Source organism: Grammomys surdaster, unplaced genomic scaffold, assembly GCF_004785775.1.
Source record: "Grammomys surdaster isolate TR1022 unplaced genomic scaffold, NIH_TR_1.0 187, whole genome shotgun sequence".
In the NCBI taxonomy this organism is placed as follows: domain Eukaryota; kingdom Metazoa; phylum Chordata; class Mammalia; order Rodentia; family Muridae; genus Grammomys; species Grammomys surdaster.
In genome coordinates, this window is record NW_021604632.1 from 6137697 (window position 1) to 6164830 (window position 27134).

At 49.6% G+C, this 27134-nt stretch overlaps 2 protein-coding genes across 4 annotated transcripts; one reads left to right on the top strand and one right to left on the bottom strand.

Moving 5' to 3' along the window:
* Txnl4b (thioredoxin like 4B) lies at positions 1-8018 on the bottom strand. 3 transcript variants are annotated; one of them, XM_028768626.1, is made up of 5 exons: positions 7903-8018; positions 6667-6872; positions 4748-4953; positions 2849-3000; positions 1-1361 (listed from the first exon to the last, which is right to left on the bottom strand). In XM_028768626.1, exons 3-5 carry the CDS (start codon positions 4877-4879, stop codon positions 1196-1198), a joined length of 450 nt encoding a protein of 149 aa, XP_028624459.1. In that variant the 5' UTR covers positions 4880-4953; positions 6667-6872; positions 7903-8018; the 3' UTR covers positions 1-1195. The 3 variants fall into 3 exon arrangements, with proteins under 3 accessions (XP_028624459.1, XP_028624461.1, XP_028624460.1); XM_028768628.1 differs by lacking the exon at positions 7903-8018 and adding an exon at positions 7810-7886; XM_028768627.1 differs by lacking the exon at positions 7903-8018 and adding an exon at positions 7800-7886.
* A 184-nt stretch (positions 8019-8202) lies between these two features.
* On the top strand, positions 8203-25426 carry Dhx38 (DEAH-box helicase 38). Its single transcript, XM_028768529.1, has 27 exons — positions 8203-8444; positions 11008-11347; positions 11656-11843; positions 12459-12563; positions 13193-13340; positions 13426-13544; positions 13704-13780; positions 14223-14378; positions 14831-14992; positions 15188-15295; positions 15669-15781; positions 16419-16556; positions 16907-17093; positions 17233-17418; positions 17670-17810; positions 18167-18277; positions 18371-18487; positions 18652-18759; positions 19139-19251; positions 19873-20081; positions 20165-20319; positions 20693-20848; positions 20945-21079; positions 21238-21363; positions 21805-21900; positions 23651-23772; positions 24942-25426. Exons 2-27 carry the CDS (start codon positions 11025-11027, stop codon positions 25024-25026), a joined length of 3684 nt encoding a protein of 1227 aa, XP_028624362.1. The 5' UTR covers positions 8203-8444; positions 11008-11024; the 3' UTR covers positions 25027-25426.
* The last annotated feature ends 1708 nt before the right edge of the window (positions 25427-27134 follow it).

Sequence of the window (27134 nt, forward strand, 5' to 3'; positions counted from 1 at the left end):
TGAGTTGGACAAAGACCTTTTATTCCATCATAGGGATGTGGAGGAAAGTTTATCCTTCACCTAGAACTTCAGGAACATTAGGGACATGACTCTTAGATTTCGAACTTTTCTTCTATGTGTCCAGGGTAGCTGCCAGAGCCCCATGCATCCTAAGGAGGTGGTGGGAAAAGGCTCTTTCCCCATCCCTGAAGCATCTCTCAGCTTTAGGCAGAGGACACAGAAAACACACACAACCTTCTTTCTGTGCCCCATCTGTCAGAACCAGGTCCTGTTTCACTTTTCCTTAAAGGACAAGCTTAGAAGTGAGTAGCTGATGCCAGGGTTAGCCCCACAGTGATAGTGTTACCTCCCACACACCTGGGCCTCTGCTGACAACAAGTCCCTTGCTGCCCAGCAGGTCACAAGCTGCCAGCCCATAGCCCTCCAGCTCTGTACCTACTCTCATTTCAGAGTGACAAGGACAATCACTACCATAAGGCTTAAGAAAACACAAGTTTCCTGAGGTTGGGTCACATTCTTCAAAAGCCCGTGGAATTGCAAACCCCTCAAGGCATTTGTCCTTAACAATCTGACATCCTTTTGGTCTTGAGTCCTTGAAATATGAGGTGATGTCACTGTTTTTTGGGGAGCTCTGTCCCTCCCTTCCCAAGAGCAGTTAACCTGTTGTTTAGCTCAAACTGTGCTGGATGGTGAAGAGCCACATTTTTCTCATGGCAATTAATGGTCTGCCAGCTACAGATGCGTGGACGGGTTACTGCTTTCAGTCTGTGAGGACACAGATGAATTCACCTGCGTCTAATTGTTAGCTAGTTCAAGAGAACCTGGGATAGGAGCAGCAAAAGGGGCAAAGGAATGGAGGTGTGGGGGCGAGCGTGTGTGCGCAGACATGGCTGATCAAGCTGTCCTCAGTGTCTAGGAGGATGCTTGACCTTAAGGGGTAAAGTCAAGATAAAGGGAAGTTACAAACACCATGCAGACATTCGCTCACTGCTCTCAGGCTCTCAGGGAATGAACACTCAGGCATCTTGATTCTTGGAGTGCTGGGGCTTCTGCAAAGGGGCCGTTGATTACAGACACCTCAAACCTCTTTGCTCAGGCAGTGAACATGTCTCTGAGGGACTTCAGACCACAGGCCCTCTGGGTTCAGGTCCTGTTTCAGTCTCTGCCTCTCTCATCTCCAGCAGCAGTAAGTGTGTTAAATGTCTTGGTAGAGGAGGTCATATTTGGGTACGTTCTTGGGATCAATAGGACTCTGGACAATAAGTTTTCCCCTCATCGCTCCCCGGTAGATGACTTCAATCAAGTCTATGAAGTCTTGTTTGGTTTTGAAGCTTCCTACGAATTTAGTGTGATCCGGAGACCTGCATCACAGAGGGAAATGACCGTGGTCAGAGCTTTCCAGTGCGTCAAGCCTGCAGAGTCAGGAGTAAGCAGTGGGCTCTTCCTTCCTCCTTGTCTTGACTTAGACATACGGCCTGACTACTGGCTTTTCCGCAGGTCTAGGACACAGGACTCCATCCAGGCCTTTGAGCCTCCACATGGAAGTCTGGGTGTGGGAAGGAGCCTGCCTTTCCATGGCTTCCCACGCCACTATCACATGGAGCTCCCCAGTGCTGGGGTGGGCAGAGTCTGCTCTGTGTCTCTGAAAGAAGTCCATTAGCTCAAGTTCTCATCGCCGGCCTTCTGAGTTGTGGGGATTGATAAACAACCTTATGAGTTATTTTAAACATCAAGTATATTGGTTGTAGAAATTTAAAAAGAGAAACAAAATCAGCTGTTGAGGCCAGAAGTCACCTTTTGATGCATGCCCTTTTAGTTCTGTGTGTGGGTTTTTTTTTTATATAATAATAAGAATCACATCACAAACTAGTTATATGATTTTACAACTAGTATCTGCCTCAGAGTTGTAAAGTATGCATCATCAACATACTATTAAACTCCTGGAAACATAATTACTGGGTTAAAAGATTAAGCACTTTAAAGGTGTTTGATATTGTGTCCTGAATTCCATGCAGGAAGGTTGTAATAACCTAATGCAGTAACCAAGTCCTAGGAGGATATGCAGGTTTGTTTTTTTTTTCTTTTTTTTTTTTTTTCCTTTGTGCTGGGATTAAAGGCGTGCGCCACCACTGCCCGGCTGGATATGCAGTATTAAACTCTTGAGGACACATCTCCCCCCAAAGTAAAAGGAACCACAATCCCGGATATAGCCAATGGTACTCATATTGCAGTGTGTGGAGAGGAAGACATCACAGAAGACATCATGTGACTTATTTTAACAGGCATGCCTGAAGAATGACATCAAAATTCTCCAGAGAAATGTGTCTCTCTGGCAGTAATGCATCTTCTGTAAATGCCAAAAAAACCACCCCCAAATACTAGGTATTTTGTTGCAACTGATTTTTGTTAAGTTTTATATTTTATGTTCAGCTAATACATCTATTCCATATTGTCTATTCTTAAGGTTGGTTAGTCAGTCCTTTTAAAAGCTATACTTTAAGCTGGGCGGTGGTGGCGCACGCCTTTAATCCCAGCACTTGGGAGACAGAGGCAGGCAGATTTCTGAGTTTGAGGCCAGCCTGGTCTACAGAGTGAGTTCCAGGACAGCCAGGGCTACACAGAGAAATGCTGTCTCGAAACACAAAACAAAAAAACCAAAACAAACAAAAAAACTATACTTTTTTCATATTTAAGCTGAAAATTGAAATCTTTCAGTCACACTTAAAACACTCTCATTTAGCAGTAGGGTTTCCCATAAAAAATAAAGACCATAAAATAAGGAGACAATAGTCACAAACCTGGCTTGAGAAAACCAACTTTCCAGAACAGTATAGCCAACTTCACTCACCCATAATCCACTTTCATGTGCTGCCCATTGAAGAAAAATATGGTAGAGGGAATATAACTGATGTCGAAATACTGTGTATAGACTGGAGTGCGGTCCACGTCCACCAGGTAAATAGTAGCCATTTTACTCAGGTCAGCTGACGTCTTTGAGAGCTGGGAACGACAAGATGGATGGAGGTTACGCTGTACTATGTCAGTTGCATTCATGCTTCCTTAGTGAAACGTACTGTGATATTGTACATGAAACTGACTATGGAAGAAATTTTGTTTGAGGAAATTTTCCCATTTGAAAATTCCTCTTAAGACACTATTCTGGAACTTGCTATGTAGACCAGGCTGGCCTTCCAAGTGCAGGGATTACATGTGTACACTCTGCCCAGCTAGACACAGTATTACTGTTCAGAGGCTGGATCATTGGTGATACGGTCAGGAGAAGGCACTGTGTGGCTGTTTGAATGAGAGTGGCCCCCAGAGGCTCACATATTTAATTACTTGGGTCCCCAGCTGGTAGAACTGTTTGAGAGGGGTCAGGAGGTGTGGCTGAGAGGGGTCAGGAGGTGTGGCTGTGTTGGAAGAGATGTGTCACCGTGGGCAGGCTTTGAGGTTGCAGAAGCCCATACCATTCCCAGTTAGCCCTCTCTGTTGTTTGTGTCAAGATGTGAACTCTCAGCTACTTCTCCAGCACCATGCCTGCCAGCCTGCCTGCTGCCATGCCCCCTGCAATGATGGCCATGGGTTCTAACCCTCTCAAACTGTAAGCCCCAAACAAACTGTTCTGGTATAAGCTGCCTTGGTTATGGTGTCTCTTCACAGCAGTGGAAATGAAAATCAGGAGAGCCTGGTGCCCCCCCCCCCCAGCTCACTGTCCTCAGTGCTTTACACTTGTTAAACCACCTAACCTATAACCTATAATCATTTAACTTATCGGTGCTTAGCACCCCCATTTTACAGATGACAAAGCTGACGCACAGGAGGTAGTTACTTGTTCCAGGACACACAACTCCTAAGCAGTGGGGCTGGGATTTGAACTTTGGAAGTGTGGTTTCAGAATCAATCAATCTAATTTTCTTGATGACTTTGAGCATTGAACTCAGGATCTCATATACAAGAGACACCTGTTCTACCACTGAGCTACCCTTCCTTCCAGCCTAGAATGTGTACTCTTTTCCACAGCTAGAAGTAAGAGTTTCTGATCACTCCTACTTACTGATTGGTGTGAGTGTGAGTGTGGGTGTGCATGAAGGTCAGAGGACAATTTTCAGGGTTGGGGTCCCTCCTCCACTTTGGGTTCTGGAGACTGACTGAGGTTAGCAGTCCCGTGCAGGAAGCACTTCCCCGCTGCGCCACACTCAGCAGCTCCACACACTCGTCTTACGTTACATGATGACTGTTCTACATTTGGTCCCCACAGCTGAGTGTGACGGAGATGGGCAGGGAGAGATGTGAGAGTTAGTCTCCATGGTGAACAGAAACACACACAGTAACTCCTCACAATGTTCCCTTTACTGGCTGTGCAGACACGCTGTGAAGTTAGATCTCTCCACATGGCACATCCTAGGAGCTGCACACGAGAGAGCTCTGGCAGCCAGGGGAACAGTTCAGGTTTCTGTAGACCTTGGAGGCCTTTCCCCCAGCCCTCTCTCGGACTCTCTGCCCTTCACTGTGTGACTGTTGCTGTGCTGGCATTTCCTGATCTTCCCACGCCTGCTCAGGGAAGTGAGCTTTGACAGGTGCTAGAGGGGAAGGCGTCAGGACAGATGTCACCATCCATTTGGGTCTCAGCTCAGGACAGGGACTGGATTTACAGAAAGTGTGATCACCTACAGCAAGCCTGTTCCTTTCCAGGATGCCCAGTGCTAACAGATGAACTTTTAGTTAAGGCGGCTTCTTTAAAACTCACAATGTCATCCAGCTGCAGACAGACGGGGTCCTCATCCCTCCCAAACCTGAGAACCAACACCTTCTCCGCAGTGCTTTTGATCGCCTGGTCTACTTCTTTCTTGCTGGTCAGTTTGGGCAAGAGGAAGCTCATCTTGAAAAAGTCCAGAGCTAGTTTGTACTGTCAATTCTGCAGCGTCTAAAGGCTGCTTAGATGGAGCGTGAGTCCTAGCAGAAAGAACAAAACAACATCATTTAGCATTGACCAGACATTGAGGTGATTTAAAAAGAAACCTTTCAGGAAGCCCATTTTGTGAAGATGCCACACCCCTTGCTTGCCATCCTTGGGTCCATCCTGATACAATAGGTAACTTCTCACAGTAATTTCTCATGAATTTCTAAGTGAAGTTAAAGATTTGAATTAGAATAGAGTAGGAGGGCTGGAGAGATGGCTCAGGGGTTAAGAGCACTTATTGCTCTTCCAGACGTCCTGAGTTCAATTCCCAGCAACCACATGGTGGCTCACAATCATATGTAATGGGATCTAATGCCCTCTTCTGATGTGTCTGAAGACAGCTACAGTGTACTCACATAAATAAAATAAGTAAATAAATAAATAAATCTTTAATAAAAAATCTCTACTTCCAGAGTAGGAAGACAAGGCAAAGCTTTAAACTTCAGAGCGCTGTTCCCACCCGATAGGCCTGGTGGAGCCATAGGCAGCTGGGTAAGGAGGCAGGCATCTGCACAAAGGGAGGTCAGCCTATAGTTAAAGGATGTGGCTGTGCCTCCCAGCATGGCCAGACTGCAGATGGAACCGGAACTTATGGGAAGTACCGAGGCAGACAAACTTGACCTCAGCAGTCTAGAGTAGGAGGAAGAATGGCTGGAGGGTGGGGTGGCAGAGGTGGGTACAAGATTCACCCACCTTTCTGCACTTCACATTGCTTTAAATCTAACATTTAGTGAGCTTTCCATATCCCTACACAGACGTCCAGATTCTGTCATAGCGGTATACTATTTCATAGGCAGACTGTACTTCATTGGTCCTTCATTGATGGATGTTTGCATATTCTCAAGTCCTGGCTTAAGGAGTCTTCCTAGATGCACTTAATCACATGGCAAACAGACCAACTAAGAGCGTGTGAAAAATCACAATTAAATAAATGACTCAGAGGATACTGAGGTAGTGGGGCCTCATTTGTCTCCCTTTGGTGTTGGGCTTCTCATTCTATAGATTAGTTTGCTCTGTTACCCTGCAAGCTTTAAGACAAAGGCTGGAATTTGTGCTACAAAATTGCTAGTCTAGCTCCTAACTTTTGGCAAGATGTTTCCTATTTGAAAAATCTGACGATTGAAGACTCACAATCGAGAGCATCCACAGGAGATGCAACTGGGATATTAGTTACTCCGAATTTAGTTTCAAGGCTTGTTAATGCTATGAAATGGGATTTCCTTTTACCCCCCTTCAACAAAAATTATATTTCAAGGTCTGGATTAGGGCTGGGAAGATGGCTCAGTTAGTAAAGTGTTTGTCTGGCAAGTGTGAGGACCCAGTTTGATCCCCGCAATCCATCTCAAAAGCAGCCTGGCACGCATCGAGAGTGTCCTTAGGAACTCAGCGCACGTGGGCAGATCCTTGGGATCTGATGGCCGGTCAGCCGAGCCTATTCAGTGAGTTGCAGGGCAACCTGAGACCTTGTCTCAAACAATACAAAACAAACAAACACCAAACCCAAAGTGGATAGCATCCAAGGCATACATGTACAAAAGTGCATGGACGGGTGTACACACATATGAGCACATACAATGCACATACATATGCACATACAAGACAATGTATGCATGGGTGCACACATAAGCTATGAATAAAATTTATACAAGAAGTGAAATTGTTCCAGCTATAGGCCACAGTTTAATAGTTTGACGTGCATGTCTTACCTGCAATATATGTCAGATTCCCTGGGACAGGCGTTACAGATAGATGTGAGGTGCCACGTGGGGGCTGGGAACTGAATCTCTGGTCATCTGGAAGAACAGTCAGTGAGTGGTCTTAACCTCTGAGCCATCTCTCCAGTCCGTAGTTCACACTTTAAATAGCTGACTGCCAGGGAGGATTTCATCAACCGTGAGTACAGAACAAATTACTGATGAAAGAGAAGCACAAAGAGAATTTGGACCTGTCTCACCATTAGAATGAAATTAAACAAATCCTGTGCTACTAATAAAAAGAGGGAGGGGGGAGTGTGTGGCCAACAGAGAGGGTCCCTGTGGTACAGGACAGATGTTGGAAGGAGTGGGAAACTGACACCATATCCAAGACTATGTCCACATGAAGGATATAAATGGAGAACCATAAATGTTATGAACACTAAATACATTTGGAAAGCCCAGTTTTGCAAGTAGAAAAAGAACAGCAAGTTAAAAGGCATATTTAAGAATCACATTAAGTCGACAAACATTAAGTGAGACATTAACACTCAGAATGGCGAGAGAGCAAAGACATGCCTAGTTTTTGGAATTCGGAGACAAAAGCTCTTGGGAAAGAAAACCGGCCTCCTCTTTACACAACAGCTCTGCTTTTGAGAATATGAACGTAGACACAAAGACTTATGCTCGCAGACCGTTCAACACATTTATCATGGCAAAAGCTGCCAACAACCTAAATGTCTGTCAACAGGGCACTGGTAATAGTAGTCCTGCGATCTATCAACAGCCACTGAGAAAAGGTTATGAAACAGCATGTAAAGCCTGATTCTTCTTTGTTGTAGAAACTTGATGCATAATACTTTCATAGGAAAATGGAAATACGCATCCCCAGATATCATCAAAGGACATATTTAAACATGAACTTATTTTTCCAAAGGTCTCACTTAGTACCCCAGCGTGGCCTCAAATTTGTGGCAATCTTTACGCCTAAGCCTCACAACTGCTGGGATTACAGGGCTATGTCACTACGCCAGGTAGACGACTTTAATTTACTTCAGGGCCGACGGCTACAAAACATCCTGTGCGTGTTTGACAAGATGCTGGTGGTTGGGTTACTTCTGGTTCACAGGTGCCAGGGAGGATACCTCAAATCACCTGTCAGCAACCCGAGCTCCTCCACCGGACAGTAAGGTACAAATGCCTGCTTCCTCGGTGCCATCCCGGGAAAGGACTTTAACCCCAACTAACCTGGGCTGTTGCTTAGAAATGCTTCCTCCAACCTGAAATTATGACAAGCGGAAGTGAGAAACACGGACGCAGAAAATGAGCGTGCCACCGCGCGCCCAGTGACTAGCCCGGTAAGTCGACAACGTTATTTTAGTTCCCTTCCACTTTGCACCGGCCAGACAGGAAGTTATGTCATTTCCGCCCTTAGTAAATATGGCCGACCTCGGTTTGTCCTACCCCGCACACCCACAGGCCAGAGGCGGGCTGTTAACTCTTACGCCAAGCGCGATTGGTCGCAAGGAGACTCTGAGCCCAGAGGAAGACACTGAAGCTCGGAAGGCCTGTTCTCGTTGTTGCGCTCTGACGTTCAGGAAACCTCGGTTTTTGGGCTGCTCTCGATGGTATTTTTGGACGGATAGAGGGCCCTGCGCAGGGCATTATGGGACAACGATGGCCGCTTTCAAACAGCGGAATTTGCCTCTTTGAGACCATCTGATCGAGCGGTGGCCGCGCTGGCATCCCTAGATCTGGGAAAGAAGGCCTCGAGAGTCGTGCTTGGTGAGGTGAGTGTCTCCTTCTCTTTCCAGATCCGTCCTTCGGCAGCCATGGCGGCTCCAGGCGGCCGGTGTCGGCTCGCGGCTTATGTTGGGCACTGATTTCAGAGTTGCTCTAGCCCTTGTTACCCACGTTTCTCCGTTCACTTGGGAGGTCCTGTGTCCATTCAGCCTTCTCCGGACTTTGTCCTTATTCTGGTCACATCCTGGTGTTTGGGAACGGCCCCACGGAGATCCAGAGATCCTCCCTGGGCCCTTGTTTAGGATGGTACCGGAACCTGTTACCGGGTACTTGGAGAGCATGGGTAGGGCTCCTGGTGCCTTTCCTCCTTTCTCATAGAAGGGGCTCCACTAGATCTGACGGGTAATCTATAAGCAGAATGTTAACTCCAAGAGGGCAGGTTGTTTGTTTTTCCTTTATCGGTATTGTTGAGAATAGCAAGTGGCTTAAAGATACATGCAGTGAGCAATTGCTGACCTGAGAAGTCCATTGTGGCTTTTTTGCCACTGATATTTCTCCTTGATCTGGCCGTGGAACTCCTTGTTTGCTATTTTGAGCAGCTAATTAAGTTCTTCCTTGTCCTGTGTTGTGAGTACCTTCTTCCTGTCCAGAGAAATGTCTGACTTGTTCTCTTTTAATAAGTGATGTTTAATCAGATCTTTACTTTGCCATTTATTGGGCTATAGCAGTTAACAAAACAGACAGTCTGTATACAAATGGCATTTTAGGACATGCGTCATTGTTCAGGTAACTGCTGAGAGCCTGAGTATCTCAGCCTTCCTGTCAAGATTTCCTCATATGTATACAGATGCAACTTTGTTTTTCTCTTCTACGTGATGAAACTCTTGCTTCTTCATCCACATTGGTAGAGCTGTGCATGTTAATTACAACACGACCAAAGAAGTCTAGATTCCGAAGGTATAGTTCTCATGCTTTATCAACTTAATTGGAGTGAGAATTATTAACTACATGTCCAGCATAGGTTCATGCTTATAAGCGGGTAGTTTTAGGTAAAGATGAATTTGACATCAGCTGAGTGCCTGGGAGATCTAACAGCCCCTGACACACTTTCCTGAAATGCCGTTTCCTGACATTTCTCAGAAGTACTTTTGGTGAACACAGATTGCTATTCAAGAGATTTTTTTGCCTGCTGTGGGGAGTTTTTTTTTTTCCCCACAAACTACTACCGATCAACAACAAAGTCAGCAAGTGTGTAGAATATAGATGGTAAAATCATGTGCTAACTTCTCTGCTCTGTGGAGCTTTTGACTTAAAGGGAATGGGATCAGTGGGTGGGAGACTGCATATAAAACATCAGGAAGAGAACTAGTCAGGATACAGGAGCAAAATACCAAGTATGCAAGAGTCACATCAATGTACCAACTGTTGATTTTTCACAGTAGATTGTGTAAAGCAGAAGTGATTCCTGTTTCACACCGAGAGAACTAATGGCTAACCAAGGCAGCTGCTTACTGTTACAGAAATGGAAAATGCCAAGAGCCTGGAGTTTCTTTCTTCTTCTTCTTTTTTTTTAATGTCTCATTAGAGAAGGGAGGGTGTGGAGTTCAGATGAAAAAGGCAAGCATGTTTGACTGGTGTTTGGAGGCCGGGAGCTAATGGGGACTCCTAGTGGTGATTATTTGGGCCCGTAAGTGGGAGAAAGTGTGTTCTGTAGAAGAGTGAGATTCTAGGGGAATAAGTTAGATAATGGGCAGGGGAACAAACTGGGACTGAGAGAGCAAGAGAAGGAGAGAGAATGGATATGAATGAATAAGTACTTCATTAAGTAGCCTAGCTAGTATGAAGCTTACTTACTATGTAGCCTAGGCTAGCTTCCTGCTTGCCATCCTCTGGAGCCTCTGCCTCCCACATGCTAAGACTACAGGTGTATATCATGCCCAGCTCAAGAACCTGGATTTTAATTGGGGTTTCTGACTTAAATCCAGTTCCCCCATGCTTCTCTTTATAAATGTCATATATTCTGGTAAGAAGCCCTTAGTGAGGTTTATTCTTATCTAGATGATACTTTCTTGATCCTAGTGTTTGGTCTGTGTCTATGTGTGTGTGTGTGCCTTTTGGTTATGTTGGGGTAGGAACCGGCCAGCTTTTAGAGATTGTTAGTGATTTGGTGAGAAAGTCTTCACAGTAGCGAGAGAGGCTGGAGAGATGGCTCAGTTGGAGAAGTGCTTTCTTACAAGCCTAAGGACCTGATTTTAGATCCCCAGAACCCATGGAGAAGTCACTAGTAGAGGTGCATATGTGCTAAAGAGGCAGAGTCATGCAGATACAGGAGCTTCCTGGTTAGCCATCTTGGCCAAATTAGTTCCCAGTTCAGTGAGAGACTCCGGTAAAAAGTAAGTAAGGGACCAACTAAGAAAAATACCTGATATTGGCTTCTGGTTTTGTGTGCACCTGCATGACAACACACGTACACACACACACTAGCTAGTAGAAGATGCTCTAGGCTCAGTATAGAAGGTAGGGATAGCCACTTAAATGTACTTGTTATTTTGGGGTACAGTAGAGCTGAGTTTGCTTATGCCCAATCCTAATGGTTTGCCCTCCTTCCAGAGAAGTAAGAGCCTGTGATGGAGGACATTGTTGAGGACGCCTCAATCCATCGCTTAGAAGGCACTAATTTGGACTCTCAGGTTGGTGGTCTTATTTGCAAGACCAAAAGTGCAGCCAGTGAACAGCATGTCTTCAAAGCCCCTGCTCCCCGCCCTTCATTGCTGGGACTGGACTTACTGGCTTCCCTGAAACGGAGGGAGCGAGAGGAGAAGGATGATGGGGAGGACAAGAAAAAGTCCAGGATCTCTTCTTACAAAGACTGGGAGGAGAGTAAGGATGACCAGAAGGATGCCGAGGAGGAGGGCGATGAGCAGGCTGGCCGAAGTAGTCGGAGAGACAGGTAAGGGAAGAGGGTAAAATTGGTGGCCAGAAAATACTAGCTTAGATTTATCTCAGTTCCTGTTGGACATCTGAGAGCTTTATGATTTTATTGTGATTCCGTAATACTGGTAGCAGGTAGGAATGGCAAAGATGTGTGGGGAAGGCAGCTAAGAGGTGGATGATGGAGTTTAAGTGCTTGGGTTTTAGCCATGTCAGGCCTTCAGCACCAGGAAGTAGTGAGGACATATTGCATGTTGGCGTGGTCAGAGGTAGAGGGAGAGGTTTTCTTCCAGGAGGGCCCTTTCTTCATTGATCTCCCTGTTTCAGGCATTACCGATCTGCTCGGGTAGAGACCCCATCCCACCCCGGGGGTGTGAGTGAAGAGTTTTGGGAGCGCAGTAGGCAGAGAGAGCGGGACCGGAGGGAGCACGGGGTCTATGCCTCATCTAAAGAGGAAAAGGATCGGAAGAAGGAGAAATCCCGGGATCGAGACTATGACCGCAAGAGAGACAGAGGTAACGTGCCTGCTCCCCTTCCTGGGGTCCATTAGTGTTGACCCAGCAAGCCTTTCCTTTCCTGTCACAAGAACTTTTATAGTGATACTCATTAATTGGACAACTTGGTTTGTATCGTGTGTGCCCCGTGGTTTTGACCCTTTTAGACTAGGATTAGGAAGAAGTTTAAGGAAAGATACCTTGCTTGTAGTGCAGCTGCTTTGCTTGAGTGTGTGGTTCTTGTTTTATTGTGAAAACTGGTGATTAAGGAAAGGATGGCTAATCTATTGAGGAAACCAGTGTTTACAATGGCTCTGATGAGGGGAGGGGACAGTGTTGTGGGACAAACTGAGGCAGAGTCCCGCACTGGCCTCGCTCAGAATCAGGTCTGCTATACATAGAACTCCATGGCGGGCACGTAACTGGCCACTTTTGGTTCTTGTTGGAAAGTAGCTATCGCGTGAGTTTGACCTTTTTTGTCCGTTGACATGTGAGTGTGTGAGTCTCAGCCTGTGTGTGAGAGAGGAGGCTTGTGCTTTCTGCCCAGTGCATGGGTGTGTGGTGGCACTGCCCAGTGCATGGGTGTGTGGTGGCACGAGGTGCGTGGTTTTAAGCCCCGTGTGACTCTTACCACAGATGAGCGGGACAGAAGTCGGCACAGCAGCAGATCAGAGCGAGATGGGGGCTCGGAGCGCAGCAGCAGAAGGAATGAACCTGAGAGTCCTCGACACCGGCCAAAAGGTATTCTCAGCTGTCCTTTGCGGCAGCTGCTAAGGGCTCAGGTGCTTGAAAGGCAGAATGTGGGAGAGCTGTGGATATGGTAGATCAAGAAGGATTTATTGAAAGGGTACTATGGGTTTTAAGATGAAGAAGTTGCAGAGAGACATTGATTCTTTCAGCGTTGTTTTAAACAGTGAAAGCCAGACTATTAAATTTAGTCTCTTTAAACATCGTTTGCAGTGTTTTTATCAATAAAAAATTAAGAACAAGGTTATGAAACGGGAATAAGTTGTGCCTGTCTGGATGGCTCACCTGCTGAAGACACTTGCTGCCAAGCCTTTTGATCTGAGTTGATTTACCAGGATCCACATGACAGAAGGAGAACCAACTCCTGAGAGTTGTCGTCTGACCTCCACATACATGCTGTGGCACATGCATGCACACAAACACACACAGTTAGACGAATAGAGGTAATTAAGAATAAGCTGGGAAAGTAGATATGGTAGATTATGCCTGTAATCCCAGCACATTGGAAGCTGAGGCAGGAGAATTGTAAGTCTGAGGCCAGTGTCAGCTACATAGAGATATGCTGTCTAAAGTCGTGTCTCATTGACATTGGCTGTTTACTGTGGATGTCTCTGTGCCCCAAGATGCGGCTACCCCTTCAAGGTCCACCTGGGAGGAGGAAGACAGTGGCTATGGCTCTTCAAAACGCTCTCAGTGGGAAACCCCCTCCCCCACACCCTCCTATCGGGACTCTGAGCGGAGTCATCGGCCATCTACTCGAGATCGAGACAGGTGATGGATGGATGTGGGCAGGGAGTGTTGCTGGCAGGTGGGGACACAGTTCAGCTCAGTGACAGCTGATCTTGATGGTTCCTAGGTCTGTGAGGAGCAAGTCCTCAGATGACACGCCTCTGCCGACCCCCTCCTATAAGTACAACGAGTGGGCTGATGATAGAAGACACTTGGGGTCTACCCCACGACTATCCAGGGGCCGAGGTAAGGCCTGGGGGCAGGAGGCAGGAAAACAATTTGGCTGGTCCAGGCGGGGCTGAACAGAGGCTGTCCTTAAGAAGCTGTGCAGCTTTGCAGCTCCTGTTGTCTTCAGAGGTCATCTGGGGTCAGATGGACTGACCTCTGTCATCTGCTTTCCTTCAGGAAGACGTGAGGATGGCGAAGAAGGGATTGCATTTGACACGGAGGAGGAGCGGCAGCAGTGGGAGGATGACCAGAGGGTAAAGGCGACATCTTGGAGGAGGTGGATGGGAGGTGGCAACTGTCCCTATAGGTGTGGGTGAAAGGTATTAGAGCCAAGGGCTCGAGGGTCCCTCCAGCAGGGCTGGGCTTTGTGGTAGGTGGTGAATGCTGTCCAGAGCCCTGGAACCTTTTGAGAGGTCCAGGCTTGACAGAAGCTTTCGTACTGACACAGCCAGTCAGACTTGACTCCCTCTGGCTGGGGGTGCCTCCATGTGGGAAGTGTGAGACGCGTGGCTCGGGGGCCGGCCATGTGAAATCAGAGCTGTGTAAGGTCTCCTGCTCTCCCCTGGTCTCTCACACTGATTAGGAGGTCTTCTGGAGCTCTTGCCTCTTACCAGATACCTGTCTTGCCTCTCTCTGGCTGCATGTCCCCATGAGTATGACCTGGCCTTTCTTCTCGTGCTTTTCTCGTCTTTGCAGCAAGCAGACCGGGACTGGTACATGATGGACGAAGGCTACGATGAGTTCCACAACCCTCTGGCCTACTCGTCTGAGGACTACGTGAGGCGGCGGGAGCAGCACCTGCACAAACAGAAACAGAAGCGCATTTCAGCGCAGCGCAGGCAGATCAATGAGGTGAGGCCGAGGCGGTGGCTGGCACAGGCTTAGAGCAGAGGTGGGGCATGTGGGAGGAGTCTCCATGTGCCAGGCGATGACACAACACAGCTGGCTGTTTACAGACAGGACCAGGTCACGTACGCCTCTGCAGGACAGGAGCGTGAGTGGGAAGCTTTGGGTAGCTTAGGAATCCTGGCTCCTGCTTCTCTCTCATGCACTAGTCTGTGAGGATCCTGTCGGGGAGTGGTATAGTGATACTGCCCTGGGTGTGTGGTTTATGTCTCAGTGGGGTAGGCCTGGTGCCCACCTACTTCTTGGGACAAAGTACTGCCAGGCCTCAGCTTCAGTGATTTCTGTCTAAGGAGCTGCAGGGTGCAGAGTCCCATTACGATTCTGTGGACTTGCTTGTTGACCTTTCAGGATCACCTCTTAGCTGCAGGCTAAGTGTGGCGCTCCTTGTGTCCCCACAGGATAATGAGCGTTGGGAGACGAACCGGATGCTCACCAGTGGGGTGGTCCATCGGCTGGAGGTGGATGAGGACTTTGAAGAGGACAATGCGGCCAAGGTGCATCTGATGGTGCACAACCTGGTGCCTCCCTTTCTGGATGGACGCATCGTTTTCACCAAGCAGGTAAGGCCTCTGTGGCCAGAGATCTGGAGGTCAGAAAGTGCCGAGGAAGAGAGGAGGAGGGAGGAAGAGAGGATTGGTACAGTCCTGTCGATGCTAGCGGGTAGTGCCTGTTTAACTAGGGGCCATGAACAACAGGTTCTTTGGTCGGCTTTAGTGACCAGTGAGGAATTTCTCTTCCTCCCCTACTTCCTGCAGCCAGAGCCTGTGATCCCAGTGAAGGATGCCACCTCAGACCTTGCCATTATTGCTCGCAAAGGCAGCCAGACGGTCCGCAAGCACAGGGAGCAGAAAGAGCGGAGAAAGGTTGGTGGTGTGCCACTGGGGCTGAGGCCCTTGAGGGCTCTTTTTTTATTCCCGTTGAAAATGTCAAGACTAAAAGAAAAAAAAAAAGAAAATGTCAAGACTGCATACAGTGACTCCTGTTGGCAGTCAGGGGACATACTTGTGTGGATCAAGAGGCAGCCAAGGAGAGTACTGTGTTCTGCTCTACTTAGTTAGGCAAGGGGCCTGGTGTCGGGCTCTGGAGGCACGAGGATGGAGATGTGTGGCTTGGTGCTGCCAGTGCCTTGTGGGGATTGCTGTCTGCTGGATCCAGCCTGCCCTCCGTCAGAATTGCCTTCACAGCCTACCGTCTTGTCAGAGGATTGAGTGACTTAATTCTTGTTGTCATCGTCAGGCTCAGCACAAACACTGGGAACTGGCAGGGACCAAACTGGGAGACATAATGGGTGTCAAGAAAGAAGAGGAGCCGGATAAAGCTGTGACAGAAGACGGGAAAGTGGACTATAGGTGCGCAGTCTCGGCCGGTAGCCGGTTGGCTCCCGAGGCTGTGGCTTGTGATGGAGTCTGCTGTGTTCTGGTCCCTTCCTGAGTCTTGTCTCTGACTTTAGCTTACCCCTGTTGATACGGTGATGCTTGTGTGGATTGGGCCTCAGGGAGGTTAAGGGATTTGCTTCAGGGGACCCAGCAAGGAAGTGGGGGTCCAGGCAGGGCTTCTTTCCTTGGGAGGGAGGAATTCTGATCTTTGTTCGGTACTGTGTAGCTAGGACTTGGGAGACCCCTATGGCTGTTGGAACCCTTTAAGTCTGGTACTAAAATTGCCCGGGCTCTTCTTTCTAAACTGGTGACCTGCAGGTTACTTTCAGCCCTCTTCTGGGCACACTTTGTTTAGGACAGACAGTCTGCCCACCTGAGAGTCTTTGTTTGATCAGGGCTCTGGACCGCCTGCTATGGATGATGGAGTTTTTGTGATATCTGCTCCTTAGGCCTATTTAGAGACAGTCTCGGATGCCCAGGCTGCATTGGTGTCCAGGAGGTTGGACTGCTTCTTATCACAGTTGTTCACATTCTTGGGAGCAAGGAGAAGGGCAGCTAACTTCAGCATGAGGGACAGTGTGGGAGGTCATGTGTGTTCTGTGTTTCCCAGGACAGAGCAGAAGTTTGCAGATCACATGAAGGAGAAAAGCGAGGCCAGCAGTGAGTTTGCAAAGAAGAAGTCGATCCTGGAGCAGAGGCAGTACCTGCCCATCTTTGCTGTACAGCAGGAGCTTCTGACCATCATCAGGTAATGTCCCCCGGGCCCTGTGGCCCAGTGCCCTCTGTCTTCTGTTTGCCATTGCAGCTAATGGGGAAAGAAAATACATTTTCCCCTAGTGGGTTGGCTGAGTACATGCTGCGCACAGTAAGATGATATCACCCCCTTTAGTGGTTCAGGCTCACCTTGACTGTTTCCCTGGCATTTCATGTGGAAGCTGCATAAGACGCTGGTTTCTGCTGAAATCCTCTCTGGTCAAGCGTGCTTCTCAGAGAGCTCGTCTTTGACAGAGGCAGCAAGGCTTATGGCTTCTTGGGGAGTTTATTCAAGATTGCCTTTCCGCTCAGGCTGCTCAGTGTCTTGCTTGCTCTTCTCTGTAGAGACAACAGCATTGTGATCGTGGTCGGGGAGACGGGGAGTGGCAAGACCACTCAGCTGACCCAGTACCTGCATGAAGATGGTTATACGGACTATGGGATGATCGGATGTACCCAGCCCCGGCGTGTGGCTGCCATGTCAGTGGCCAAGAGAGTCAGTGAAGAGATGGGGGGAAACCTCGGGGAAGAGGTGAGTGGGCATGAGGTCTGAGCCTTTTCCTGATTGCTTCTGCCAATTGTGTGAGAGGGGTCTGCTTAAGCCTGACCCCAGTCTATGGGGACCAATAGTGAGTAGTAGCCACTTTCTGAGCTCTGTCTCTGACCCCAAGGTGGGTTATGCCATTCGCTTTGAAGACTGCACTTCTGAAAACACCTTGATCAAATACATGACCGATGGGATCCTGCTTCGTGAGTCCCTCCGGGAGGCTGACCTGGACCACTACAGTGCCATCATCATGGACGAGGCCCATGAGCGCTCCCTCAACACCGACGTGCTCTTTGGGCTGCTCCGGGAGGTAAGGGCTGCGGGGTCCATTTCTTGTGCTGCTAGAGGCTCTGCGGGATCCTTCCTCAGCAGCTCCCAGGTCACCTAGTCAGCCCTGCTGGTGTCCTCACACTGAGCCGAGTGACTTCTGCTTCGCGCTGTAGTTCCATTGCTCAGTCAGACAAAGCTACCGGTTTGCCAGCTTTGGCGTCTGCTCTGTCTGTGGTGATGAGCAGACCGAGGTCCCAGGCCCACAGAAGCCCTGTTGTCCCCTTCTCTCAGGTTGTGGCTCGACGCTCAGACCTGAAGCTCATCGTCACGTCCGCTACTATGGATGCAGAAAAATTTGCTGCCTTCTTTGGGAATGTGCCCATCTTCCACATCCCTGGGCGGACTTTTCCTGTTGACATCCTCTTCAGCAAGGTACCCAGGCCTCTGTCCTTTGATTCTCTGGTGAAAAGTCAGCTGGAGGGGTTCAGAGTTGGCGAAGGTTAGTGATGTGAGGTTAGTGATGGGAGGCAGATGGGGCAGCCGCAGCTCCAGAGCTCAGGTGGACACAGCCGTGTCTGAGGAAGGATCTGAGTCCTTGTTTCTGAAGTAAGGAGCCTGGGATACCAGCTCTAATTGTAGGGGCCTCAGCAGTCGGGCCCACCCCGAGGTTAGCACCGCTAGTCCAATGCTGCAGCTCAGACAGGATGAGGCTGTGTGTTGCTCGCCTGGGGGCTGCTGACCAATGGCGGCGCCCTTGGTCCCTTTTCATGGCCCTCTGCTGTGTTCAGACCCCACAGGAAGATTACGTGGAGGCCGCGGTGAAGCAGTCCTTGCAGGTACACCTGTCTGGGGCTCCTGGGGACATCCTTATCTTCATGCCTGGCCAAGAGGACATTGAGGTGCGTGCCTTGGTCGCCATTGGGGTGGATGGGTGAACCCTCCACATGAGCGTTTGGGGCTCCGGGGTCTCATGACTCCTTCCTGTGCCTTAGGTGACATCTGACCAGATCGTGGAGCACCTGGAGGAGCTGGAGAACGCGCCTGCCTTGGCCGTGCTGCCCATCTACTCCCAGCTGCCATCTGACCTTCAGGCCAAAATCTTCCAGAAGGTCCGATGCTTCCGTCTATGTGTCTCTTGGTGTCCTTCAAAGGGGCAAGAGGCGGGGGATGTTTCTTTCCTAGAAGAGCAGGCACAAAGTGGGCTTTTCTTGCCTCTTCAGTCTTTCCCTCCCTAAAACTTACCCTTCCCTTTACATGTCCCGATTGGCCCTAGGCTCCAGATGGCGTCCGGAAGTGTATCGTTGCTACCAACATTGCTGAGACGTCTCTGACTGTTGATGGCATCATGTTTGTTATCGACTCTGGCTATTGCAAATTAAAGGTGAGGGGTAAGACAGGAGGCAGGGTTCTGAGGCTTCACTCAAAGTGAGCTCAGCATGGAGACACTCTTTAGTGAACGAGGGTGGCGGAGGTATTAGGCTCACATTCAGTGAGCACTGCTCTTGCCACACATTTGGTTCAGCCTGTCCTTGTGGTAGGTTGACGGCACGGGTGACTCAGGTACCTGTAGTGGTCACAGGGCTGGTGCTGATGGAGCGGCCACTGAGGCTTTCCTCAGTCTCCTGGCTCTAAACTGACAGTCACCAACATTGCAAAGTCACATTCTCTGTGGTAAACAGTAACTGGGTTTCCCTTTGTCTCAAGACTCCTCTCCTTTCCCCTCACTCCATCCTTAATCCTTCTTTTATGTCCCGCACTAGGTCTTCAACCCCAGGATCGGCATGGATGCTCTGCAGATTTACCCCATTAGCCAGGCCAATGCCAACCAGAGGTCAGGGAGAGCTGGCAGGACGGGCCCAGGTCAGTGTTTCAGGTAGGAGCCCTGTGCTAGCCTGCTTCTTAGGGCAGTGCAGGAACTACTTACTGACCAAAACCCAGGTCGGGTGGGGGCTTGTCGGGTGCTGCTGAGGGCTGCCTCTTGGTGGTGCTGATGAGCGGAAGGGGCTCCTCAGGGAGCTCTGGGCCCTAGGCAGTTAGTTCTGTATGAAGGGACCTCAGTGAAGAGCAGCAAGGATGGCAGGCCGCCTCCACAGGGCGGGCCTGAGTAAAACGCGATGCTTTTTACTTGCCCAATTATTTTTCTTCCTGTTTTTATGATTTAAAAAAAAAAGAATTCATTCATCAGAAACTCAGAGATGATACAGATGTTAGATAGTAAAACCTTGCTGTAATTCTAGTCTTAGTCACTTCGGCTCCCACAGGCACTAGGAGGCTCCGCAGAAGAGCCAGGGCTAGAGGAAAGGGGCTAAGCAGATAAGTGGGTGGGTCGCCTCCCTGCTCATAGGTCTTGTCGGCTGGTTGGGGTCACTTGTGAGACTGGAGTAATTTCTGCTGACATTCTGCTGCGTGGTCCCTGAGTGTAGCTCATCCACATGAGAGGCTGGCAGGCCAGCACTGAGCAGGTGCAGCCCAGTCACTGGCTTCTCCCTGGCAGACTCTACACACAGAGCGCTTACAAGAACGAGCTCCTGACCACCACCGTGCCCGAGATCCAGAGGACCAACCTTGCCAACGTGGTGCTGCTGCTCAAGTCGCTGGGGGTGCAGGACCTGCTGCAGTTCCACTTCATGGATCCCCCCCCAGAGGACAACATGCTCAACTCCATGTATCAGCTCTGGATCCTCGGGGCCCTGGATAACACGGGTGTGTGGCCGGGCTCACGTGACTGGCACACTCTTCCCTTTGCCCACTGTTCTCTGCAGCTTTGGCTCTGCTCTCTCCTGCAGGTGGTCTCACGTCCACGGGGAGGCTGATGGTGGAGTTCCCACTGGACCCAGCTCTCTCCAAGATGCTCATCGTGTCGTGTGACATGGGCTGCAGCTCCGAGATCCTGCTCATCGTCTCCATGCTCTCGGTCCCTGCCATCTTCTACAGGCCCAAGGTAGGGAGGCCGTGCCGGCTTCTCTCTCCAAGACAGCTCGAGGGATCGTTGGCGGGGAGGCGGGCCTGTCCTCTGTCATGGGCATGGAATGGAGACTCTGTCTTTGCTGTCTTCTCAGAGGCTGGTTAGTGGGAGGTGGGAAGGCTGGGTCAGAGGTCCTTGTAGTGTTTTGGAAATTTGCAAGACCATCTTTGATCTCATAGTATGGTTCTGCCTGAGACTTAACGTTTTAGCTTCTTTTGTTATAAATGATTTTTATTCTATGTTGTGAGGCGCGTTGATGCGTGGGCAGGGATAGTGTGAGACGCCTCGGGATACGCCCTGTGGGTTCAGCCTTCCCATGCCTGTTCAAAGTCCCTGTTTCTTTGCCTAGGGCAGAGAGGAGGAGAGCGATCAGATCCGGGAGAAGTTTGCCGTCCCTGAAAGTGATCACCTGACCTACCTGAACGTCTACCTTCAGTGGAAGAACAACAATTACTCGACCATCTGGTGCAACGACCATTTCATCCACGCCAAGGCCATGCGGAAGGTGGGGTGGCAGCCTGAGGGGTGCGCTCTGGAGAGGGGGTGGTGTGGGAGGGGGAGGGAGGACGGCTCCATCCTGGCTTGCCTGTGTCATCTTTAGGTTCGGGAGGTACGGGCCCAGCTCAAGGATATCATGGTGCAGCAGCGGATGAGCCTGGCCTCGTGTGGCACTGACTGGGACATTGTCAGGAAGTGCATCTGTGCGGCCTATTTCCATCAGGCAGCTAAGCTTAAGGTACGCCCGGAGCCATAGAGCTCTGGCCCGTCCTCTCTCTTGACTCCTATGTAGAGTTTTCTAGGTCTGCCTGCTCTCTCAGGCAGTTTTGTAGATCTAGGCTTCCCCTAAGCATGTCAAGACCACACTGGTGATGTGTCTGCTATGTTCTTCTCCAGGGCATTGGGGAGTATGTGAACATCCGCACAGGGATGCCCTGCCACTTACACCCCACCAGCTCCCTCTTCGGAATGGGTTACACCCCTGACTACATTGTGTATCATGAGCTAGTCATGACCACCAAGGTGAGTCTCGCCCAAGGAGTTCCCATCTCGGGGACCCCTGGCTGGAGCCTTGTACAGAGCTCTGGTGGCTTGAGGCACCAGTTTTTACTGCAGGGCCTTTACTGCTTTTCAGCTTGGGGTTTCTGTGAGGATTATCAAGTTAGCAAAGAAGTACTGTGGCTTCAGCCAAAGGAGTGTCCCCTGTTGGCTGCCGGCAAGAGCAGCCCGCCCCTGCTAGTGCCTTTAGAGGAGCTTCCAGCATGGCGGCTTTCCCGTTGGATGCTGAGGGCTGTTTACTCACACATGGGAATGCGGGTGGAGAAGGGATGACAATTCTAGTGTCTCTTAGTGACATTTCCCAGCTTTACAGGACGGCCCTTCCTATATGGCTCCTTACCGTGATATCACGCTAGGAGGGACATAACTCCCTGGTGACCTCTTCCTCTGCCTCTGTGCCCACAGGAGTACATGCAGTGTGTGACTGCCGTGGATGGGGAGTGGCTGGCAGAGCTGGGCCCCATGTTCTACAGTGTCAAACAGGCAGGCAAGTCTCGGCAGGTAAGGCTCCGGGGCTTCTGGGGAGATGCTGTGTACCTGTGGGAAAGATTGTCCTTTCACGTGCTGTGCTAGGCTTGTCACCATCTGATTCCACACTCTGTCCAAATGTAAAAGCTGTCTGAGGTCCTGCGCTCCTCCGGTTGGTGGGTTGGCTTAGGCCTTTTTTACTGTTTAGACTTAGTTGAAAACTTCAGCTATTCATAAACTAGACTGTACCCTAAGGAAGCCACTGTAATGAACTAACTGTTATCCTCTGTAGTTGGCATCAGTCGTCGTTTCTTTCTTACCCGCTGCCCGCTCCTCCTTGTCCTCGTCTTTGTCCTCCCAGAGCATTTTCGTGTGCGCCTCCCCAGATGGTTATTTTATCCTTAAGTACTTGATGACAGCTAGGACATCTTTCGAGACAACATGGCCTCTGTGCCAGTGTCACTCCTAACAGTTAATCTTCTGTGTCACCTGAGTCCCTCGTTCTCATCCAGAGGTTCCCCATTTATCTCTGAGATAACATCTCACACTGATTTACTTGACTTAGGATGGACGTCACCGTGGTGGCTGTGTGTGTTAATACCTTTGTTCCGGGACAGGACCTGCTTTGTGTCTTTAGGACATTGATTTATTGGAGCAATTGTCATCTGTCCCACGGAGTGTTCCACAGCACACACTTGGTTGATTACGTCCCTTGGCTAACTTGTGTCTCCGTCGCGTACACTCCAGTAACTAACGGCCTGGGTGGGTCTGCTCACTGTGCTGCGAGCGTGTGCACACGCCGCAGCTGTGATGATGCTCAGATGCATTGTGGTCCTTGTGGTGTCGGCTCGCCTCTGTGTGGTTCCTTCCACCCATGACTCCACCTCAGGGATTTGGTGTCTACTAATGAGTGACATGTTGCTTTGTCATTGAGAGGTGTGAAATGTGGCTCTGCTTTTGTGTCCCCACTTTTTCACATACTTCTCTCCACACTGAGACAAACACAGTGTCTTCGGGATTTCTGTGTACCTCCTGGCATGGTCATGACTTGATTAGAGGACCGTGTGTCCTGGGCTGTGGCTGTAGCTGAGCAGTAAACCACTGGCTTGTGTTCAGTCTCCAGTATGGCCAGGAGAAACACATGAAACCTTGACTTGAGGTTGCCTTGACAGTTCTTGGGGTTGGGGAGGCTCTGTGGGTAAGGTATTTGCTATGTGAACATGGTAACTGAAGTTCAAATCCCCAGCACCCACATAAAAAAGCTGGGAATGGCCATGCATGTCTGAACCCCATTATTGGGGGTCAGACACAGGTGGGTCCTGGAAGCCTGACCTTCATCCTAGCTGAAGGTGAGTCTAGGTGAACTTCAGGTTCAGTGAGAGCCCCTGTTTCAAGGAATAAGGTGAAGGACCAGCCTGCCCCTGGGGCTTGTGCATGGCCTCATCTACCCACTCGTGTGCACGTAGACACACACACACACACACACACACACACACACACACACACACACACACAGAGAGAGAGAGAGAGAGAGAGAGAGAGAGAGAGAGAGAGAGAGAGAGAGAGAATGTCAGTACCTACCAGCTTGTGTGGAGTGCTGAGGGGTGACTGACTTAGACTAGCTTATCCAGTATCTATCTTGAATATTTTACAAACTCTCCTGAGCTGCACAACGAAAGGTGCCCTTGGTGCTGGGACACAGAGCTACAGAGGCCTAGGTTCTTAGAGCTGGTCCCAAGCACAAATGAAGCATTTGAAACCAGTCCCATCTGCCTTTCTCTAGGAGAATCGTCGTCGGGCTAAAGAGGAGGCCTCTGCCATGGAAGAGGAGATGGCCCTAGCTGAGGAGCAGCTGCGTGCCCGGCGGCAGGAGCAGGAGAAGCGCAGCCCGCTGGGCAGTGTCAGGTGAGGCCAGGCAGGTGCTGAGTAGGGGTAAGAAAAGTCAGTTTAAAGCAGAGAGTGATGCAGAGGTGGCGTTGTGCCCGGTGGTTGCATGTGGAGGCGGTCGTTGGACAACTTGGAAGCACAGGTGTCCTCTGCAGTTCTTGGTCATCTTGTAGATTCAGGACCTGAAGTGAATCTTGGTGTGGGTCTTACAGCTTTATTGTCAGGCAAGGGGTTTGAAAAATAATTCCAGACAGAAGAGAGCCTCTGGCTTCTGCACCTGTACTTGTGTACAGCAGAGAGTCAGGCCGAATGTGACAGTTAGGGCACTGTCCTCACTTCACACACCACCAGCAAGTTTCCTCTATAGATTTGGGGATTCCCACGGACTTGCTGTGCTTTCTGATTGGATTCAGGAACCCAGGACAGAATTCAATTGATAATTCTTATTACGGAAAAAGAGCTGGAATCAGCCAAAGGAAGGGATGTGTAGAAGGTGTCCTAATGTGAAGATTCCTTTGTCCCTGGCCCATTACCCTGGCACATTGGTTTGTGAGAGTGTACACTCACAGGGTTTGCCAGTCACGCACATTCCAGTGAGCTTTGTTGCTCAGAGGTTTTTACTGAGTTCAATGGCATTGGTGTGGATGGTCGAGTCATTGCCCTGGTTGATGAATGCAGCCTCTGGTCCTCTTCCTGACCCCGCCCTCCGTGGGTTAGGCTGATAGCATCTGGCTCAGAACCTGAGCTCTCAGCATGTGTCCAGTCTCTTTGGCCAGGACATCCAGTTCCAACTCACTCAAGGTGATCATGAGCTGCCAGGAGTGTTCTTTTTTGAGTAGCAGAGGTGGCCTGATCATTTGGCTAATTCCTCCAGGAACTGGGGACAAAGGCAAGTGCTGTGCTTTGTCACACATTTGAAGTAGGGACCTGATTATCTAGAGGCCACAAAGAGAGTTGTTTAAAAAATCCACTGTGACCGTTCCTTAAGAATGTCAGAGTGGATGACTTACTTTACTAATCTCTTTGGAGGTGGGGAAGCAAGAGAGGTGGTGTTTGCTGCGGATGAGGTCCTTCAGCCTCGAAGCTGCTGTGTATTGGATCAGAAACAGCAAGGCTTTGAGGCCTTTGGTTCTGTTGGTTCCAGCTCAGGGAGAAGCATTGTTTCCTACCTCTTTCTGTGTGTCCAGGTCCACAAAGATCTACACTCCAGGACGGAAAGAGCAGGGAGAGCCCATGACGCCTCGCCGCACACCAGCCCGCTTTGGCCTGTGAGTGGAGGCTGTCCCAGGAGATGGCGGTAGCTAGGAACTAAGTTCTCGGCTCCAGCCTGTGGTCCCTAAGGACGCCAACAAAGGCTTTCATCTTCGTGTTCATCTCTGGGTCATCGAGGCTGGGGCAGTTCCTGCTGAGTCAGACTCTGTCCCAGGAGGAGGCAGTCCTGATGCAGGGCCAGCAGGAGCCTAGTGCAGAGCGAATAAGAAGCCTGCTTGAGCAGGAGGAGGTGGCTGGACCATCTGTGCACTTAACCTGTCCCCAGGACGCCTGGCAGACGTGCCTCGCTGTGACTGAAACTTTTTAATCCTTGTGTAAAGAATTGAGATAGAGGCAGAGAAATGTGTAATTTGGTCATCACATGGGGTTTGGAAATAAATATATTATTTGTACAATGTGATTGCACTTTAAATCTCTTTTCTCTTTTACAGCTCTTACCCGTGCAGTAGAGACAGGAGAGGCAGGGCCCTTCTTTTGTCCTTGGGTCGCTTTTTCTAGAACCCTGGCTCTCGGGGAGGCTTTTATGTGGGCATGAGTGTGTGTGCACATGGTCGGGTGCTTTTGTGTATATGTGTGTGTGCACATGGTCGGGTGCTTTTGTGTATATGTGTGTGTGTGTGTGTGTGCACATGGCACATGGAGGAGGTCAGAGGGTGATCGTGGGTGTCTTCCTTACTTGCTCTCCACCTCATTTTTTGAGATAGTTTTTCTCACTGAACTTGGAATTCAATTTTGCTAGACTGGCTAGCAGGCTGCAGGGATCTACCTGTGTCTGCCCCTCCTGCACAGAGACGACAGGTGTAAGATACCATGTTTGGCTTTTTTCCTGGGTGCTGGAGATCTGAACTCAGGTCTTCATTCTTGTGTGGCAACCTCTTCACCGACTGAGCCACCATCTTAGCCTCTAGGCCGGGATTCCTGGGGAAGCGTTGACTGGGACCCAGCATAGGTGTAGACACTTGAGAATGGCTCAAGGCATCCAGCGCAGGACAGGCCACGCTCTGAGAACAGCAGCTGTTCCTGAGGCTGGGAGACGGTGATGAGGCCTTGTAACTTACATAACGGGAGGGAGTGGAGCAGGGGCTTCGTTTAGCTTTCCCAGGGATAGGGCGTTGCCGGGTGGGAGGGAATGGACTAGCTTCTTTAAGACATGTATGCTATCTAGAGACTTCCAGCTGCTTGCTTAGGAAACCTAATCTTGGCCCTGGATGAGAAGGCTAAGAGAGGGTATCTAGATGCCCAGAGAAGATGGCTGGATAGGGGCCCCGTTTACAGGTTCAGACTTAGCATACAGTGAACTGGGAAGAATGAAGTTCTGATGGGTAGTTTATAACAATTGAGCTGAGACCATGGGCAGAAACCTCTTTACTTGCTCCTCTGGATAAGAAAAACAGGATATACACATGCTATGGGTCCCCTGCAACTTAATTTAAAAGTAAGGAACACCTGGCTAAGGACATAGGTGCCATGAGATGCGTGGACAGCCTCCTGTGGGTCTGCCCAACGGTGACTCGGTGACTCGGTGTTAAAGCGCCTGTCTGAGATTTACTCTGGACCTGCCTTTAACAAAGCTTTTGTATGAGTACAGATACTTTCCGTTTAGGGCAGCCTTACCAGCAGCTCCTCCCAGCTTCCTCTGGTGATAGCCGATTCTCTTTCTAGTGGACAGAAACATTTCTAAAAACGTTCTGTGGTCTCTGTTTAGACATAGGAGCCTGAAGTGAGCTCCGAATGCTTTGGACTTGCTGGAGCTGGGACACTGGTGTCTGTGCAGTCTATAAAACGGCCCTGCCTGGGGCCAGGTGCTTTGTTCTCAGTTATCTGAGGTTATCCTTTGTGGTTGACATGATTTTATATGTGCTATGAAATAAAGTTCTTTCACTCATCTGCATATTGCTACCCACTCTTCCCAGTACCCATTGGTGAAGACTGCCCCTTTCCCCATCGAACGGTCTTGCTGCCCTTGTCAAAAATCATGTGGCCATATCTGCAAGGTGTTTTATTCTGGCTTTCTGTACAGTTCCATTGTCAATAGGACTGTTGATGACAAGACCGTGGTGGCTTTGATGGTTCAAGGGAGAAGCACATGGGCTGTTCTTGCAGAGAAC

Bases quoted from the DNA above. Each gene is read 5' to 3' on its own strand.
- Txnl4b (XM_028768626.1), bottom strand. From the start codon at position 4,879: ATGAGCTTCCTCTTGCCCAAACTGACCAGCAAGAAAGAAGTAGACCAG. The intron at 3,001-4,747 runs GTGAGTTTTAAA...TGTCGTTCCCAG, and splicing joins GTCTGCAGCTGGATGACATT to CTCTCAAAGACGTCAGCTGA. The intron at 1,362-2,848 runs GTGAGTGAAGTT...TCTGTGATGCAG, and splicing joins CACATGAAAGTGGATTATGG to GTCTCCGGATCACACTAAAT.
- Dhx38 (XM_028768529.1), top strand. From the start codon at position 11,025: ATGGAGGACATTGTTGAGGACGCCTCAATCCATCGCTTAGAAGGCACT. The intron at 19,252-19,872 runs GTAGGAGCCCTG...TCTCCCTGGCAG, and splicing joins GGCCCAGGTCAGTGTTTCAG to ACTCTACACACAGAGCGCTT. The intron at 23,773-24,941 runs GTGAGGCCAGGC...CTGTGTGTCCAG, and splicing joins AGCCCGCTGGGCAGTGTCAG to GTCCACAAAGATCTACACTC.